This window comes from Zeus faber (assembly GCF_960531495.2).
Source record: "Zeus faber genome assembly, chromosome: 1".
Lineage (NCBI taxonomy): Eukaryota > Metazoa > Chordata > Actinopteri > Zeiformes > Zeidae > Zeus > Zeus faber.
This window is the reverse complement of record NC_137193.1, coordinates 55339134-55356771: the sequence shown is the minus strand read 5'-3', so window position 1 is coordinate 55356771 and position 17638 is coordinate 55339134. Positions and strand designations below refer to the sequence as shown.

The 17638-nt window shown below is 41.0% G+C and overlaps 3 protein-coding genes across 5 annotated transcripts in view; all 3 read left to right on the top strand.

Annotated features, from left to right (window-relative positions):
* Window positions 1-1741, top strand: part of farp2 (FERM, RhoGEF and pleckstrin domain protein 2) — a 31542-nt gene extending 29801 nt beyond the window's left edge. For both annotated transcript variants that reach the window (XM_080004139.1, XM_080004138.1), the window contains exon 27: window positions 191-1741. In XM_080004139.1, coding sequence (XP_079860265.1) covers window positions 191-281 — 91 coding nt within the window. In that variant the 3' untranslated portion in view covers window positions 282-1741. The remainder of the gene's footprint in view (window positions 1-190) is intronic.
* Window positions 1742-2950: 1209 nt separating this feature from the next.
* On the top strand, window positions 2951-10508 carry boka (BCL2 family apoptosis regulator BOK a). Its single transcript, XM_080013311.1, has 5 exons — window positions 2951-3071; window positions 3669-4062; window positions 4736-4864; window positions 8122-8285; window positions 9490-10508. Exons 2-5 carry the CDS (start codon window positions 3837-3839, stop codon window positions 9613-9615), a joined length of 645 nt encoding a protein of 214 aa, XP_079869437.1. The 5' UTR covers window positions 2951-3071; window positions 3669-3836; the 3' UTR covers window positions 9616-10508.
* Window positions 10509-11175: 667 nt separating this feature from the next.
* atg4b (autophagy related 4B, cysteine peptidase) lies at window positions 11176-17637 on the top strand. Of its 2 annotated transcripts, XM_080015478.1 has the most exons (14): window positions 11176-11300; window positions 11877-11968; window positions 13130-13231; window positions 13393-13464; window positions 13569-13667; window positions 13883-13984; window positions 14074-14146; window positions 14522-14601; window positions 15566-15765; window positions 16167-16245; window positions 16337-16482; window positions 16596-16652; window positions 16739-16832; window positions 16942-17637. In XM_080015478.1, the coding sequence occupies exons 1-14, from the start codon at window positions 11254-11256 to the stop codon at window positions 17013-17015; spliced, it is 1317 nt and encodes a 438-aa protein (XP_079871604.1). In that variant the 5' UTR covers window positions 11176-11253; the 3' UTR covers window positions 17016-17637. The 2 variants fall into 2 exon arrangements, with proteins under 2 accessions (XP_079871604.1, XP_079871605.1); XM_080015479.1 differs by lacking the exon at window positions 11176-11300 and having other exon boundaries at window positions 11948-11968; window positions 13398-13464.
* Window position 17638: the final 1 nt, after the last annotated feature.

Sequence of the window (17638 nt, the reverse complement as noted above, 5' to 3'; positions counted from 1 at the left end):
ATATCGCGATCCATTTTTCAGCTCCGTGATGCGTATGCAAAGTTTTGTCCCACGTGACGATGGCTTTCATTTGCCGTACTGCCAACGCGAAGAGTGCTTTACTAAGAGCCAAAATAGCCAAATTCTAACCGATGTGCAGTGAGGAAATGCAATTTGTGCTGCTTGTTTTTAACACTCCCCTTGTCTGCAGATGGATGGAGGTGATAAAGAGTGCAGCCAGTGCTACGGGCCGCGTGAGTCTGCTCATACCCAAAGGATCCATGGAGATGAATGGAAACTGAAGCCAGCAGCCTGTTGCAGAGGCTGGGCCTCGCACACAGACTGTCCACTCCACTCCACTCGCTGAAGGAAGACTCTGGGAAATGCACAATGATGACTATTGGCAGCCTGAATGACTTTGTCCAATTCCGAAACATTTCATGCATTTTTCTTTTCTCCTTCTCTTTATTGTAGTCTGTAGATGTTAATTTGTATTGAACGATGGTGTAAAGAATAACATCTACGGTGTAAAGAATAGAAAGAAAGAATATTACGTTATGCTTTAATACATGAGCTGTGTTTCTAAAGAGGGATGTACTTTGTTTGTTTGTTGTCCTATGTTTTACGGTTTCTACGATGCTTGTTCCCAATCAGGCTAACAAGGACACTAATGTAAAATAATACGGGACCAAATCTACAACCAAGGGCTTAGACTTATGAAGGTGAATTTTTGGCGATATTGAGTGACGGCATTGCATTAAGTTTTCAGCGTGGATCAAAAGATAAAGATATACAGCAGGTGAAACATGAAGGTGCTTGCGGTTTGGGGATGATGGTTGCAACAACTTGGTAAATATCCAACATAGTTGGGTCCAAGGTGAGACGTGGGGTGAGATGGTAAAACAGTTGAGAGCAAAAAGTCAATGTAATGTTGAAATAATTTCAGGGAGTCTAAGGGTCGTTGTATTTTGGGAGTTGACGCCTATTTCAGTACAAAGTGTTCAGAGTTTGTTGACAGTTTTGCTTTTTTATCTTTGTTTTGTTGGGCATTGCACAGTTCTGTGGTTTTGTGGGGAGGACGCCTTAGAGCTGTAATACAAGTCCAACCTCTGTTTTCAGCCTGTTTGTGTTGAGGCCAGTTCTAATGGGGAAATATGAAATGAGTCACTTCTCTCTTGAATAAAGCTGCTCTGAGATCGGAAAAGGGAATCCACAAAGCAGGGTTACGATGCAGAGCTGCTTGGAGAAAAATCACTGCCACCTTCCTATCAACAGCTCTTTGGAAATTGATATTTTTTTTTTTTTTTTTAATACTCATAAGGGAGATTTCCCTGGCTGTTAGTCATGACTTGTGATACTTGGTCTTGGTCTGTTTGGAGCATCCATCCATGTCTCATCCTATTTTTAAATTGACAGCCTGCTTTTTTTTTTTTTTTTTTTTTTTTTTTTTTTTTTTTTTTTTTTTCTTTCCTCTTTGACATCGAGACAAGAATTTGGTCGCAGCGTTTCCCCATGAATGGCCCCTCGTGTGCTTTTAAAAGTTTCCAATTGACCTCATCGAAGAAACCCAATGAACATATCTGGGCCGTTGATATGGGGTGGGTGGTCATGTCGGTGTGTACGACTATTTAACCCTGCGAGCTGGTCATGGGAGATCTAACTCTGATTAGATCCGAGCTAACCAAATAACTTGTTTGTTTGATTTTCCATCTATTTAGTGCACTACATTAAACCATTATTGTTTTTTATTTTGTTAATGAAGACTGGAAGTGTGTGTGTGTGTGTGTGTGTGTGTGGTGGGGGGGGGGGCATGGGGCATGTGAAGGGGCCAAACGTGTAGTCCCGACTCCGCCTCGAGTCCCTTTGGAACTGCAAAGCAACCGTATCGCAACAGGCTCTATTGCTCAAGCAGCTCTACATTCTCTCAGTGTAAAGGGGCGTCCCAGCCTCCATTGAAGCAGACCTAACTCCTATTTATTGTGTAGCATCGGGTTCATGCTCCTCAATGTCAACATGTAGTCTCATTTTTATTACATTGCTAAACAAATAAAAGAAAAAGGAACGTTTTGATCGCAGCTCCCGTTTCTACATGTTGATTCATGCTGGGTTGTGTCAAAGGGTTTTCGGTGCTAAAGGAATAGTTCCTCATGCAGTTCTAGCCGTTCGCAACAAAGGCAATCTGTTGATCAAGAGGAACAATGATTATTGCAAAATAATTTTTAGGAAGAGAACCCTAGAACCCTAGAATCCCATCACTGTAAACACTTTGCAGACAACTTTGCCAAACTGGATTGTCTTTAACATATATTTGACTAAAACTAACTGGCTCAAAAATTGACAAAATAAGTATGTGTCTGAGATTTACGGGCACATTACATTTTGTCACGTTGTTTGAGAAAATACTTAACTTTCACTAAACAAAGACATGATTATTGAGCCCTAGTCAACGACAAAGGAGGGAATTCCAGACGTGTTGCGACACCAGACAGATGGGCGAGGTGAGTGACGGCCTCGAAGAACATCCCAGCAGGTTTCAGGGGGGGTGGAAACTGAGGTCTGCATTCATGGTCCTACGGTGCACCGATTTTTAAATGCAATTTCTACCAAAAAAAAAAAAGCCAATTATCCATTACAATAACACAACCCCTTGGCAATAGTACACTTCATTGAACATCATATTTGTAGGGATCTGAGTGCCAGGATAAAATATTTCACTACTACTACTAGTACTTATAAAATATAGTGAGGCACATACATAACACAAATACATTGAGTGGCTATTTCTTATAAAGTGCCCACTGCATTAGTATGGCAAAATATCAAATGTGGGATTTTTTTTTAAATCAAAATATTCTGGCGGATTACCACTTTAAAACGAAAGCGCATTATCTGTGTGATCAGCAGAGAGTTTGAGATGAGGCGGAGCCTGTGGGTTAGAATGACTTTCCTTAGAAGGAAACACTGCAGCCACTCGGACCGAACCCCAACAGATCAGGGTTCAGTGATAAACGCTCACGTTTTCGTGGGCTTTCCCCCTTTTTTATAAAATGACGCTTGAGCTGTGAAGTGAACAGAGCGCGGGAGCGACCAAGGTAGGTTTTCACGCCTCTACGTGGACCGCAGCTCAGCGGCTCGTTTTTAAGATAGAGAATCATCAAAGCTGATCTGTAACATTGATCACTCAAAAGCTTAAAAAACGAAAAGAAACGAAAAACCAGGGATGCTTTGAGGAATTCAGGCCTTTACACCAAACAGTTGATTTAGAGACAGATACTGCATTCATCTTCGGAAGGGAAATTGCGGTGTTACAGCAGCTTAATAATAATAATAATAATAATAATAATAATAATAATAATAAAGTACCATAAATAAAGAAAATAAAAAAATGGCAGAGTGTTATATAACTTAAAAGTAACTTTAAAAAAGAACAATTTGGAAGATACTAAATATATATGTGTGTGTGTGTGGGGGGGGGGGGGCTGGCAATACACAATACATGTATATTTTTCATATTTTTGGTTATATTTTAGCTTAAGAATAAAAAAAAATGGCCATATAAGTTAAACAAAGTTAATAATGAACAATTCAAATGAACATCTAAATATACAAGGAAGAATTCCCAATATGCAATAAACCTAAAAGATAACAAGAAACAAGATACTGTATCTGCAATTCACTGTCTGGCTCAGGTCACCCAAGTCCAAACACCCAGAGGAGGATTTGAGCAGAAGAAGTCCTATTCCACAAGGAAACCCTCCTCTGAAGGGACAGGGAGGAGCACCAGCACCGCCATACACGGTGGATGGGGGGTAGGCAGTGTCTCACCAGTCCACCAATTGGCTGAGGTCTTATGGAGCATGGAGATGCTGCGCCGCTCCTCAGTGTTTGCCGCTGAAGTGATGGAGGTGTTCGACCGCTCGCCCACCGACAAGGAGCTGGTGTCCCAGGCCAAGGCCTTGTGCAGGGACTACATCCACTCCAGGCTGAACCGGGCCGGGATTGGATGGTCCAAGCCCGAGCATGGACCCTCGGCGCAGGGCGGCGGCACCCTGGGAGAAGTGTCCTCTGTCCTGCTGTGGCTGGGTAGGTGATGAGATATAGGGAGGTGGGAGTGGATCTGGGGATCTTCTGGGATCTGCTGTGTAGCGCTTGACTCATAGAATACAACTGTGCTGAGGATTGCCCTAGATCAGTGGTTCTCAATGCGGGGTCTGGGGACCATCCAAGGGTCTTTCCGGAGGTTCCAGGGGTCCCCATAAAAATGATTGATTTGAAACAACAATGAAAATGACAATCTAATGATGAATCACCAAATGTTATGAAATGGGGTCCATGTCCTAATGTGCATCAAATTGATGGAAAAGGTGAAAAAGGCTGAGAATAAGGAGGCTAAATATTTATTTTAAAAAGCCGAATCTGATCACTTTACTCCCAAAATGTGCTATAAAACAAATTTGCCAAAATAATTTGGAGGGCTGACAAAATATATGTGTTTGCAATGTGAAAATTAAAATCCCACAGAGGCTGTATAAGTACAACAGTATGTTTAGGATTATTTTTGATTAGTTTCAGCCTCGCACGGGAGGATCTGCACGAAGAGCTCCATAAACAAGTTTTTGCTCAGACTTGAAATGATGATGCTGTTGTTTGGCTGTTTTGGCAACAGCCTGATCCTGTGTTAGTGCAAACTGCCACGCTACAATGACATAGTCGGAATAACTATTCATGAAGATCAATTTATTTTCTTTGGGTTTAGGTGATGAGCTGGAGTATCTTCGTCCTAACATTTACCGAAATGTGGCAAAGCAGCTCAATATCACAGTGGCGTCGGAGAGCGTGGTGTCCGACGCTTTTCTGGCTGTGGCTGCAGAGATCTTCTCCACAGGTAAATTCCAAGATGTTTTTTTCACATGTTGGCCATCGACTTTATACAGTTTAAGTTACATGTGCAAGACACACATACAAAGGATTTGAGAAGTTGAAAGATAGCAAAGGTAAAAACTTTGGAAGAGTGTCCCAAAAATCATCAAAGCCTTATAGTCTTATATAAAGTATAATAATAATAATAATAATAATAATAATAATAATAATATAAATAATAATAATAATAATAATAATAATAATAATCTTAAATTGTCTTAAATATATATATAATTTTTTTCAGTGAACAACCAATGCCCCCCCCCCCCCCTGGAGAGAAAATAAAAGGAAAACCTTATCAAACATGTCATAAACACAGGGTTCTTACCAGGACCTTGAGGTGCCTGAAGTGCTTGAATTTCATCCTCTGAAATCAAAGTGCTGGAATTCCTTAGGAATAGCCCCTTTAGTGCTGAAGTCCTTGAAAAAAACGCGATAATTTAAAACCTGTTATTTTATCCCTTGGTTTGTTATTCAAATCATAACGTAATATTTCGCTTTCACAACATAGATGCCAGGGAAAACTACATTTAATCCAGCATGTTTGAAATAGACACTAAAAATAATAGCTGACCAGGAGATAATAGATATATAGATAGATATACAGTATAAATACAGTATATATACTAATATGAATCATAGAAAATGAAATACGATTATATTTATTATTATTTATTTTTCATAAAGATCACATTGAAAATTGATTAAATTTGTTTGTGTTCATTTTCAAGTCCTTGAAAATGAAAATAATTGTGCTTAAAACAGTATCTCAAAGTCCTTGAATTTAATTTTGAAATGCCAGGATGAACCCTGAATACAAATACGACTGAGCTTGGTGTGGTAGAGGAGTAACCAAGTCTGCCGACTGTTTTGTGTGAAACAAACCACGCCGCGAGCACCCGTGGTGTTTAGAGAAGGTATTCTGGAGCCATTTTCCACAGGAATGAAACCCGAGCAGCAACCAGCTCTGGCCCATATTAGGTTAAAATGTTCCCCGAGTGAGTGATTATTGCCGACAGTTGGAACTCCACCCAGAGAGTTCCCTCCGCAGTGTCAACACACTCTCCTCGGGGGAAACACGCGGTCGATGCCGCAACGTTACTTCACAAATAATTACGAGAGATAAAAAAAAAATGCTCTGAACAGAAGACAGCGCGTTTGCTTCAGTGACAAATATGACGAGTTGAAAAAACGGAAACAAACATGCCTGTTTGTGCAAGTGGCGGCAACTCGCGGTGAAAAAACGCCAGGGAAATTTATTATTAATCCACATTTCTCACGTTGAAAAACACCCAAGTCGTGCTTTTGGGAACACTCACTGTTGGCTTGTATATTCAAAGGTTGTTAATATTACATGTGTCGTGTGTCCAAATTGTACCAAATTCGATACCGCACATCCTTGGGTCCCCACGATACACCCACCAAGTGTGAAGTAGATCAGATGAACATACACATGCATACATGCATACATACATACATACATGCATACATACATACATACATACATACATGCATACATACATACATACATGCATACATGCATACATACATACATACATACATGCATACATGCATACATGCATACATACATACATACATGCATACATACATACATACATGCATACACACACACACACACACACACACACACACACACACACATACACACATACATACATACATACATACACACACATACACACACACACACACACACACACACACACACACACACACACACACATACATACATACATACATACATACATACATACATACATACATACATACATACATACATACATACATACATACATACACACACACACACACACACACACATACATACATACAGAGATTCCTTCCTTTATCTACTTTCACCAGAAGGTTGTGTTTGTAGTTTGGATCATTAACCGGTTCTGAAGTTAAACTTGGACATGATACGAGGCTAAAAACGTTGCTTTTACCTGACACTTTCCCAGGAGGAAGTCACTGGCAGCGGCAGATTAGAACCAGAGTCTTATCAAACACTTAAAACTCTGCATGGAGCAGTCAGACAATGACGTATCTTTACAATGTCCACAGATAAAGGAGGAAAACACTGTCTCCTACATGTCCAGATCATACACTTTCAAAGCAGTTTGCTGTCAGATGTTTGGAGATGGAGATTAGACAGTGTGGGAATTTGGGACAAAATGTTTGTAATCTAATGAACAGTATATTTCACATCTTCTACATTATCTTCTACATATCAATGTCACTGATGAAAACCTAAGAATTTGTCTTTTACGTGCATTTTAAAAACATTCAGGAAAAATAATATTAATAATAATTATAATAATAATAATAAAATCAATAATTAATACACATAAAACACAGTTTCCGTAGATTCAGCACATTAAGTGTCATCCACAGTAAGTTTTTCCAAATCCAGACTGATTGAGAAATACAGAATTATCAATTACCAATTGCTTTGTTGCTTTAAGTGAATTTCAGCACTTTCTCTCTTTGATAATATTTGGCGAATAATTTTGACTTTACTCGGTTTAAAATCACATTTACAAGTGTGTTTGTCTGTATCAGAAAATGGAAATAAGACAAAAAAAAAAGAATTGATTACAGGGTTGTAGGATGTAGCCTTTTAAGGAACACAACCTTTAGTTTGTTAATAACTTGTTTAAAAACAGATAATGATCCCTGGAAGTAGACGGACCCGGCTGATAGCGGAGTGTGTGTTGTGCGTTGGTAGGAATGGTCTGAAGTTCTGACCCTAAATGGCTCGGTGGGTTTTAAACATTTATTCGACACGGGGGGTTGTGCCTGAATATCCGATCATTTATCCGAGGAGGAATCCTTAATCGTTGTGAGCAGAGAGCCTCGTGTCCTGGGGGAAACGGGGGCTGCTCTGGTTATATAACCGTCTCACCCCACCCCCACCCCACCCCCTCTCCCACCAATTTAATTAGAGCTGCAGGCAGAGACGTGCAGTCTTTAAAACAGGCTCTGAATGCCTGCAATGTCACGCTTGTTCTGATTGGCCTTCCCTCTTTGTCCCGGCGTCCTCTAGCCCGTTAATAGTCATTTAATCTGACTAAGGGCCATTGTGAATCAGCTGCGGCTTTGAACGCATCATCTGCAGTGGGGGAAGTGGGTCAGTGGACGTACACATAGGTCCACGTTTTGTTTTTATCCCATACATAATCTGGTGTTATCTCCGTCCAGGTATAACGTGGGGGAAGGTGGTCTCCCTGTACGCGGTAGCAGGAGCCCTGGCCGTGGACTGCGTGCGGCACGGACACCCCGCCATGGTCCATACCATTGTGGACTGCATGGGGGAGTTCGTCCGCAAGAATCTGACCTCCTGGTTAAAGAGGAGAGGGGGCTGGGTGAGGACCACTCTGTCTGTAGTTCATGTTTATCTGTCTGTATGTCTGTGTAATATATGTCTATATATTTTTTTATGCACAGCATGTATACAAGACAAGTACATATGAGGGCAAGTATAATTACACAGTTACAAAAAAAAATCATGATTCCCTATTGCATATCATTTTTATTTTAATAATATGTATGCAAAATTCAACTGCCGTATTTGGTTTGTTGTAGTTTAGTCGTAGTCTTTTTAAATGTTTTTTGTCCTGCAGACACACTTTTTTAATATGACAAACCATCGTGACCCAATTAACAGACTTCCTGCATCAGTGAATAATTCTGAACATTTGTATTTACAGCCATTTCTTCATTAAACACCAATGTTTTAACTTGAATAGGTAAAGCAGAAATTTTGTGAGTAGGTTTCTAGGAATACTTTCCCCATTTTATAACTACTTCCCATCCGTACTCTCAAACTTTTCTTTTTCTCAATGTTTTGTAAAAAAAAACGATTTCTTTTTTTCAAATCTTTGCTTAAAAAAACATGTAACAAGAGAGCCAGATCAAAGTAGGTGTATTCTGTCCTCACGTCATCTACTGCTGCACAAATGTTGGGTCAAACTATTTTTGAATATTTTTTCTGGGCTGATCAGAGCCATGCCATGGTAGCTGATCTCCATTGATACTGCAGAGATTTGACTTTTCACCCTTTTTCAGAAACCTCTTTTAACCAGACAGGCCGGCGTATCGTTTGTGCATGTTTTTTGATGGTTTGGTCAAGGGAACCTCTGATGAATATCTGCCTAAACGATGGCGCTCAATGGTCGCTCAAGCAGACACAGAATCGAGGTCTGGCAAAGAGGCCTCTGGACACGATCTGCTCTGATGGACAGGACAAAAAAACGGAACAAAGGCTCGAGCACAGAGACAGAATTGGTCCATTTGAAATAAAAACAAACTTTTGCTTTGGCCTTGAAATGACACTTTTTTGGGAGTCACACGCTCTCTTTCTCTCTTGAGTCTTCCCAGATGTTGTCAAGGAAGAGAAAATACCTTGAGAATTGTTAGGCCCATTTCCCCACATTTCAGTGGATTTGACTCAAAATTTGACAATCCTCATTGCGTTTGTCTTATTCATTTTCCAAACCCTGAGTCATTAAAATCCATTCGGAAGATTTTATTTTCATATGTGTGCGTCTCCCTTCTTCTCCACGGCAGGTGGATGTGACAAAGTGTGTGGTGAACACGGACCCCAGCTTCCGCTCCCACTGGTTGGTGTCGGCCGCATGCACCTGTGGACACTTTCTGAAGGCCGTGGTGTGTTACCTGCTGCGGGAGAAGTGACCGGCGCCGCGTTTGCCCCCCCGGGCCGCTGAGATTCGGTCGGCTCTACCAGCAAATTAGCCCCAAACGCCGCTGCCACTAGGTGTCCATTCCGCTGGAGACCATTTTTTCAGCGTGAAGTTTGCGCCGAGATTGCACTTGAATTTGAGTCGACAAACAGATAACGGGATTCGTCTCCTCTGCTTACTGTACCCCTGGTTAGCAGCGATGGTATACCCGCGGCCCGCACCGAACAACTGTCGAAATATGAGTTCAGTGGATGGATTTTTTTTTTTTTTTTTTTACTGAATGCTTCCTGTAAACCATCATTTATATATGGATTGTGGTTCACCGCACTTCAGAAAAGTTTCTGTGGGAGACGGGCGTGTTGCCTCCAGTGGTAATTAGGATTAGGTGGGTAGGTAGTATTAGGTTCCTCAGGTAGCTGGTACTTCAGGTCAACCAGACAAGATCGATTTTGAGATCGGTTCAGTATGTTTAACATATTTGAAAAAGAAAGCACCAAGTTCTATGGCGACATTGTGCAAAATGTATTAAAGGTCGAAAATGTAATAATTCTGCTATAAAAGTGAGCACCAGGCCACGTTTAATGCCGTAGTAAGGTGTGTGCACGATACACTTTTGCACTGTGTGTGTGTGTGCGTGTGTGTGTGTGTGTGTGTGTGTGTGTGTGTGTGTGTTTCTACGTTTTTCACTGTGTTACTAGTGTTGACACTATCGCAATATTAATTGTCACCTGTCACAGTCTGTTTAATTTTTCCTGAGATAAAGCACTTTAACATTTATTTTACATCCATAACGTGTCCTGTAAATATTCTCAAATTGTAGTTGTTTTCGGTGGTACGTGTACTCACTCTGATCGTTTGACCGCACTTATTCTCAAGAACCACATGTAAGAACACCCTCTCCAAAGTAAATACATCCGAGAGGACATTGCTGGTCGCGTTCCCCTACTGCAGTGTTTGGGAGGATTTCTGTGTCACAATTCACAAATATTCAAAATATAAATATAGATACAAGTTAATAAATACCACAATCCACAAATCTGTATTACAGTTTTTATATCGCAAAAAAAAAACATCTTTCCATTTTACAGATGCATATTGTTTGACTTGTTTCGCTGAAACCATTTTGCAAATAAATGTGGCATAATTCACATATATATATATATATATATTATATATATATTTTATTTTATTTATTTTTTTTAATCAACGACAATAATTAAAACTTGTGACACACTTATGACGTCAGAGGGAGGGAAGAGTGGAGTGGATGGCCAGGGTGTAGTTGGGGCGGGGGGTCTTGGTACGGACCACAACGTGGCTTCGGCAAATGTTACCATTATTATGGAGATTATGCTTTTAGGTTTTTCTTTTTTAATTTAGTCTATAACTCACTTTCCAACTTTGTCTGCCACGCTGGCAGTCCACTCCACCGCAGGATCCACTCCGTGATCCAACCCCCCCCCCGGCGTGAGACGCGTGTCACAATGCAGATCGTCCACACACGCGCGCGGGCGAGCGCGCGCGCGCATACACACACACACACACACACACACGCACACACACACACACACACACACACAACACAACACACAGGTGCTGAGCAGTGAGAGGAGGGCGGTAAGGCAACAAGATGCAAGCCGCCATTAAAAGTCAAGAAGAAGAAGAACAGCAAAAGTTGTAAGCGTTTAAAAAAAACAACACATTATAATATATAAAGTAACGTACAAGTGATGCTCAATTCATTTGCAAAATGCTTTAGACAGCACGAGTAACACGTCATGTATTTGTGGATGCTGTTTTGTATTTTGTATTTTTATTTGCGCTATTAGGGGTCATTTAAAATATGAATACGTGTGTCGTTGTGGATTGTGGTATGAATCTTTTTTTTTTTTTTTCTCATTCGCAGTTATTTTATTGTGTGTGTTTGTGAATTGTGACGTAGAATTCCTTCCGCGCTTTTGTAGACTTGTTGCACGTGGATGACCACGCATTCCAACGGTTTGATCGCACTTATTTATCCCAAGTCGACGTCGTTTGTCGCGTCGTAGCCCGAGATGTAAACAAGCGGGGTCACGTGACAACAGCCGGAAAACCGATCTCCATCGACGCGGCCGCCGGGGCTGGCCAATAGGAACGCTTGTTACATGGCGGCCGGGGAGCTGTAGGACGTCGCGGTTTTAGGAACCGCCGCCAAAAACAGAGCCGCCGATTGGACGGCGAACTCAGGACCCGCCTCTCCTCTGAAATCCGCAGCGGACGCTTTCTCGCCACTGGCCGGGCGTGTCGGAGGGCGAGGCTCAGCAAACAAGATAGGGTGCAGAGTGCGGCCGTCGGGATGGATGCAAGTAAGCAAAACGGGCTGGCGGTCTTGGTTTCTTTCAACAGCTTAGCAGAAAAAAAAAAAAACAACAACACCGGGCTTCTCTTTTAAAACGTCCGAACAAACGCTTGACCCCCGCGAAGGAAGCCAACCCATCCCGCCCAAGAACCCAGCAAAGACCCTGTTATTGCCCCTTAGCTTCGTTAGCATGCTAAAGTGATGAGCAGAGCTAGTTGGCGTTGCTAGTGTTATTGATCCGCGCAAAGAGGCTTTACATTCTGCGAATTCCGCACATTAAAAGCGAAATTGAAACCTTAATGCGTTGGGTTATTGTTAATAGCTGCATAATAACCGCAGGGAATGCCGTTATAGTCTAACTGGCTGTCCTTGACTGCTCATGCTAACGCTCCGCCCGTGATAGGGCAGATAGATATCCCCAACAAACGGGTGGTGGAGTTGAGATGGTCAAGAGAGTAACTGTCAAGAGCGGTCACGAACTTCTTTTTTGGTGTGACTTGACAGCAAATGTCGTGATTTGTTAAGTAAGGAGAATCGGCTTGTTTGTAGTTTCCACATTTTGGATCTAGCCCAGTTAATGTTGTGCAACTTGTAATGCAAGGCAAGTTTATATTTATAGCTCATTTCATACGCCTGGGCAATCAAACGTGCTTTACATGAGGCATCATAATAAAAGCATAGAACTACAAATCTAAAAACAGATCGAAATCGAAGTTAAATTGAAAACGAATCTATGTGGAAGGACTTAGTGCTAATATTGTGTCAAATCTGGTACAGTATCACGGTTAAGCTAAGACCAGCTGAAACCTCGTGGGGTAGACCCAAAAGAGCCCACTCTTTGTGGATCAACAATGTCTTAATGAATGTTTTTGCGAGATACTTTATGAGAACATAACTCAATATTTTTATTAAAGGGCTAGGACAGTGCAGTGACCTTTCAGCTGGACCACTCTGTGTTTAGTGCTTTAAAGAATGGTTAAGCAGGGTGGTGGCTTACTTAAAAGGGTTAGGGTTAGGGTCTTGGTTTCTTAGTCTCTATACAATCCTCAATATTTCAGGGAACTTTGTAGGCACATCATAAGAATCCAGTCAAACGTAATGCCAAAAGAGGGGAATGCATCAAATCCATCTGTTTGATTCTCTTTTGACTCATCCTGTCGTTAATCAGCAACTTTGACATACGACACACTTCGATTTGGAGAATTTGAAGATTTTCCGGAGACCTCAGAACCTGTGTGGATCTTGGGGAAAGAATTTAATGCACTCAAGGGTAAGGCTTGTTGACAATTATTGTCCGTTTTTTTTTAAATTGTGTACAGTAATTTACAGTAAGGCAATTTCTTCAACACTATAGATTCAGTGCTTATACACATGGATTAGTGTTTTACTTTTGTTACCTATTACCTTTGCTTTGTTATGCCCTTCATTTAGAAAAGGATGAGATTTTGTCAGATGTTACTTCACGACTGTGGTTCACATACAGAAAAAACTTCCAGCCAATTGGTAAGTCTGAACAGCTTTTTGTGGTTTTATTTTTGCTGCAAGACATCCTTATTCTGCATCAAAGGTATTGTTTTGTCATGCATAACACATTTTGGTTTTAACAGGGGGAACAGGACCAACCTCAGATACAGGCTGGGGGTGTATGTTACGATGTGGACAAATGATTCTTGGCCAGGCCTTAGTCTGTAGACATCTTGGAAGAGGTATGTCTTCTTATAATTCAAAATAAACAAACACACTGGCATTTATAGTTTCCACACATCTTAGAGAAACAAATCTAATATATTTGAAGACATTCGATTTAGATGACCTTGTAAGCAAGGGAGTTCCAGCTCTGTTTGGCACAGAACATTGGATTACTGCGTGTAGTATAGAGCTTGCCTTAATCAGATGTGATAATTGACAATTTGTTCATCAGATTGGAGATGGCAGGAAGGCCAGAAACAAAGAGAAGAATACATCAGTATTCTCAATGCTTTCATTGACAAGAAAGACAGCTACTATTCCATCCATCAAATTGGTAAATTGAACTGAGGCAGCATTCTATAACACAGAGTTACTTACATGACCCTGGAATAATAATCTATTTTTTTCCTCTAAACATTGCAGCTCAAATGGGAGTTGGAGAAGGGAAGTCAATAGGCCAGTGGTACGGACCTAACACTGTGGCCCAGGTTTTAAAGTGAGTGCTTTAAGCAGCTGAATGTGACTTCATCACTGTCCCTTATGTTCATTTGGATAGGAAGTGTACCCAAACTGCTGGTTAATCTAAAGGGGTAGAAATAGAAATTTACCTAATTGCTCTGTCCACCCTTTTGATGAACCTTGCCGACCGTTCATTTATTGCTATTACAACAGAACATTTCAGAATGTTTCCATAGATGTAAATATCAAAATGGAGCAAATCAAGCACAAGTGTAATTTATATATTTGCATTCTGCCTGTCAACATGTAAGGGAAGTGGATAGACATAAATTAGAAAGGGTTCAAGAAAAATCTGTTCTTCGAAATCCTTAGAAGTAAAATATGACTGCTCCGATGTGCTGCTTTCTCTCAGGAAACTGGCAATGTTTGACTCATGGAGCCGATTAGTTGTACATGTGGCTATGGACAACACTGTGGTCATCGAAGAGATCAGTGAGTGCAGTTGTATTATAACTTTCTTTTATTTTCTCCTTTATTATTAAGAATAACCCTTTACAAATAACTTATTTTTTTGTACCATAAAGGGTGTGGTTGGCATTGCAGAGCTGAGCGTGTCATTGAATGCCTGCTATCTCTGTATTCTGACTGTATTCTAAACCTTATTTATTTAGCAATTTCTTGTGAAATATATTTTAAGTAGAATAAAGGAGTAGGGTGTAACTCCTGTTATTTTTTTTTTTAAATAGAAAATTACCTGTGTTGGATTGTCAATGTCCAGCCAATCCATCTGCAGTTTACATTTTATATGTAAATATATACTGTATATGGAAAAAGCTTCATTTGAAGTTAATATTAAAAGACATCAAGTAGCAATCAATACGTAGACAATTCTGAATTTCACCATTTGGCCACGTAGCCAAAATGTGTTTTTATTTTTTTTTTGTGAATGACAACAAATGGCTGTAATTGAGAATGTTCTGTAGAGTCGCTGGTCCCCAACATTTTCGTTTTATGTTCTCAAACAATATCATGAGGTTTCCTTTTTAATAGAACATCTTTATTTCACATTTACAAATAGCAATGGGTTTTGGTTTTTTTTAGGCTAAATTTAGGCGCTTTAATGGTGTGATCCTCAGACAAAATCATTTAACTCGGTGAACACTGATTTAATCCATGTGGTACTAGGAGAGTGTTGACTGCAATTTAGAAAATAAAAGGTATGAACTGTTCAGTGTGTTCATGCTAGTTGGATTAGAATGTAGTGACAGCCACGGTAATTTACTGATTGATTTGTGTTTTACCTTAAAGTACTAAGTTGGGATATGGGGGAAGTAGAATCCACTCTCATGCGTAGTCATAAGTCATAGGAGTAGATTTAATGAGGTTTGTGTCTAATTCTATGTTTTAATTATGTCAGTGGTTTCTTTAGAGTGAACCCCTTTGTTTCCTCTTTCAGAGCGTCTGTGCATGCCCTGGTTGGACTATGGAGGAGCCTGTGCGGCAGAGCCAGGGGCAGCCAGCGAGCTGAATGGCTGCCTGGAAGGAGCCTGTGCCTTGGCTGAGGAGGAGATGGCCCTCTGGAAACCCCTGGTGCTCCTCATCCCCCTCAGGCTGGGCCTGAGCGACATCAACGAGGCCTACATTGAAACCCTGAAGGTGAGCTACAGAGCTGCCATTAAAAAGTTAAGGGGGTGTCCCTTAACTTTTTAATTTTAACAACACACTATCCTGAGCATTATATTATTTGGAGGAATTCTACAGTACTTTGAAAAGTAATTTGTTAAAAGGGGAGGGGGGACTTGCCATAAATGTACAAACTGTCAATTACGTAGTAAAATCAGAATTTCACTTTTACCCTTCATTCAGTTGCATTTGTGTGGTTAAAGCTACTCACATATTCACATGTAGCCCCGTGCAACATGCAAATGTAGAAAAAACTATGAAATAAAAATGAGAACTTCCAACAGGCTGAATAAGTATTTGAGACAAACAGTTACTACTACTCTGAAATAGCTTGAGGCAAAACCATTAATGGATGTCTTGTTTCCTGTTCACAGCAATGCTTCATGCTGCCTCAGTCTCTGGGTGTTATTGGGGGGAAACCCAACAGCGCCCATTACTTCATCGGTTACGTGGGTACGTTCATTCTGCTGGTGAAATGGATGTTTGTCTTGTGATGATAGAATAAGCCGGTTCCTTCATGCCCGTCCTCCTCTGCCGCATCCAGGGGAAGAGCTCATCTATCTAGACCCACATACCACGCAGCCTTCAACGGAGCCGTGTGATGACGGCCAGGTCCCCGACGAGACGTACCACTGTCAGCACCCGCCCTGCCGCATGCACATCTGTGAGCTGGACCCCTCCATCGCAGCGGTACGAACGCAGCTAATAAAACCTTCCACTGATTGACAGATTCATTTTATTTTTTAATACATCCTCAAATCCACTGGATATTGAATGTGACAACTCTTTTGATAATTCGCCAGGGTTTTTTCTGCAAAACAGAAGATGAGTTTGACGACTGGTGTACGCGCATTCGAAGGGTAAGCCCTGTTACCTGTTGCTGTCTCAAGGTCGCTTATGATGCTGAAATATCATTCACCAAACCAAACGCTCTACGCTCCTCTAGCTGTCCTGCAGAAGAGGAGGCCTGCCCATGTTCGAGCTGGTAGACAGTCAGCCCTCGCACATGGTCAGTGTGGATGTCCTAAACCTCACTCCCGGTAAACATCCTGGACTTTTCCTTATCTAATGTCTGACTACATTTTTTTTTTTTTACAGCCATTTACTTTAGCGAAAAATATTTTCAACCAGTTGAATCCCTTTCTGCAGATTTCTCAGATTCGGACAGGTTGGAGCGGTTCTTCGATTCGGAAGATGAGGAATTTGAGATACTTTCCCTGTGAGGAAGCTATGGACAATAAGTTGCCTTCCTGGACAAGACATTCTCTCTCTCCCCTGCGTCAGAAGGGAAGCCAAAGGCAGATGAAGATTGCCGGTGACCTCTCCAGCCAGTGCAGCCCCGATGGCACAGTCATGTGTCACACAGCGCTCTAAACAGCTCTCTGTATCCAACATGGACACTGCCTGGCGGGAGGCAGTAGCAGGAGCTCAGGATCAATTCTGTATGCACATCGTCACATAATGCGTTCCCATGAGTCTTAACACTTTAAATGTTGATTTTGAAGTGATATTGTGCCTTTCCCTGACTCCATAAGCAGAATTGTCCTCATGATTTGTTGTTTGGACACACAATGACATTATGTTCTCGACACCCATGGCTTGCACAGTATGTCACTAATAACTTAAGTATGTAACAGCCTGTAATGAAACCAAATTTAGCCCTTTTGCAGACCAAGTTGTATTAATGTAAAGAAAGAATTGCACCACTACAATTGATTTATTTAGACAGGTGCAGAAATAATAGACATGTAACAAAGAAAGCTTAAATAATAGCTGGTAAAATTTAGACACTAATGTAATGTGAAAGACTTTTGCCAATGATGCTATTAAATCCTTCAAACGCTGT

What these genes read in the sequence shown, in the direction of transcription:
- boka (XM_080013311.1), top strand. Translation starts at nt 3,837, where the DNA reads ATGGAGATGCTGCGCCGCTCCTCAGTGTTTGCCGCTGAAGTGATGGAG. An exon ending in CTCTGTCCTGCTGTGGCTGG is followed by an intron (nt 4,063 to 4,735) that starts GTAGGTGATGAG and finishes CTTTGGGTTTAG; the next exon opens with GTGATGAGCTGGAGTATCTT. An exon ending in TGCAGAGATCTTCTCCACAG is followed by an intron (nt 4,865 to 8,121) that starts GTAAATTCCAAG and finishes ATCTCCGTCCAG; the next exon opens with GTATAACGTGGGGGAAGGTG.
- atg4b (XM_080015478.1), top strand. Translation starts at nt 11,254, where the DNA reads ATGCAAGCCGCCATTAAAAGTCAAGAAGAAGAAGAACAGCAAAAGTT. An exon ending in GGTGTACGCGCATTCGAAGG is followed by an intron (nt 16,653 to 16,738) that starts GTAAGCCCTGTT and finishes ACGCTCCTCTAG; the next exon opens with CTGTCCTGCAGAAGAGGAGG. An exon ending in TGTCCTAAACCTCACTCCCG is followed by an intron (nt 16,833 to 16,941) that starts GTAAACATCCTG and finishes CCCTTTCTGCAG; the next exon opens with ATTTCTCAGATTCGGACAGG.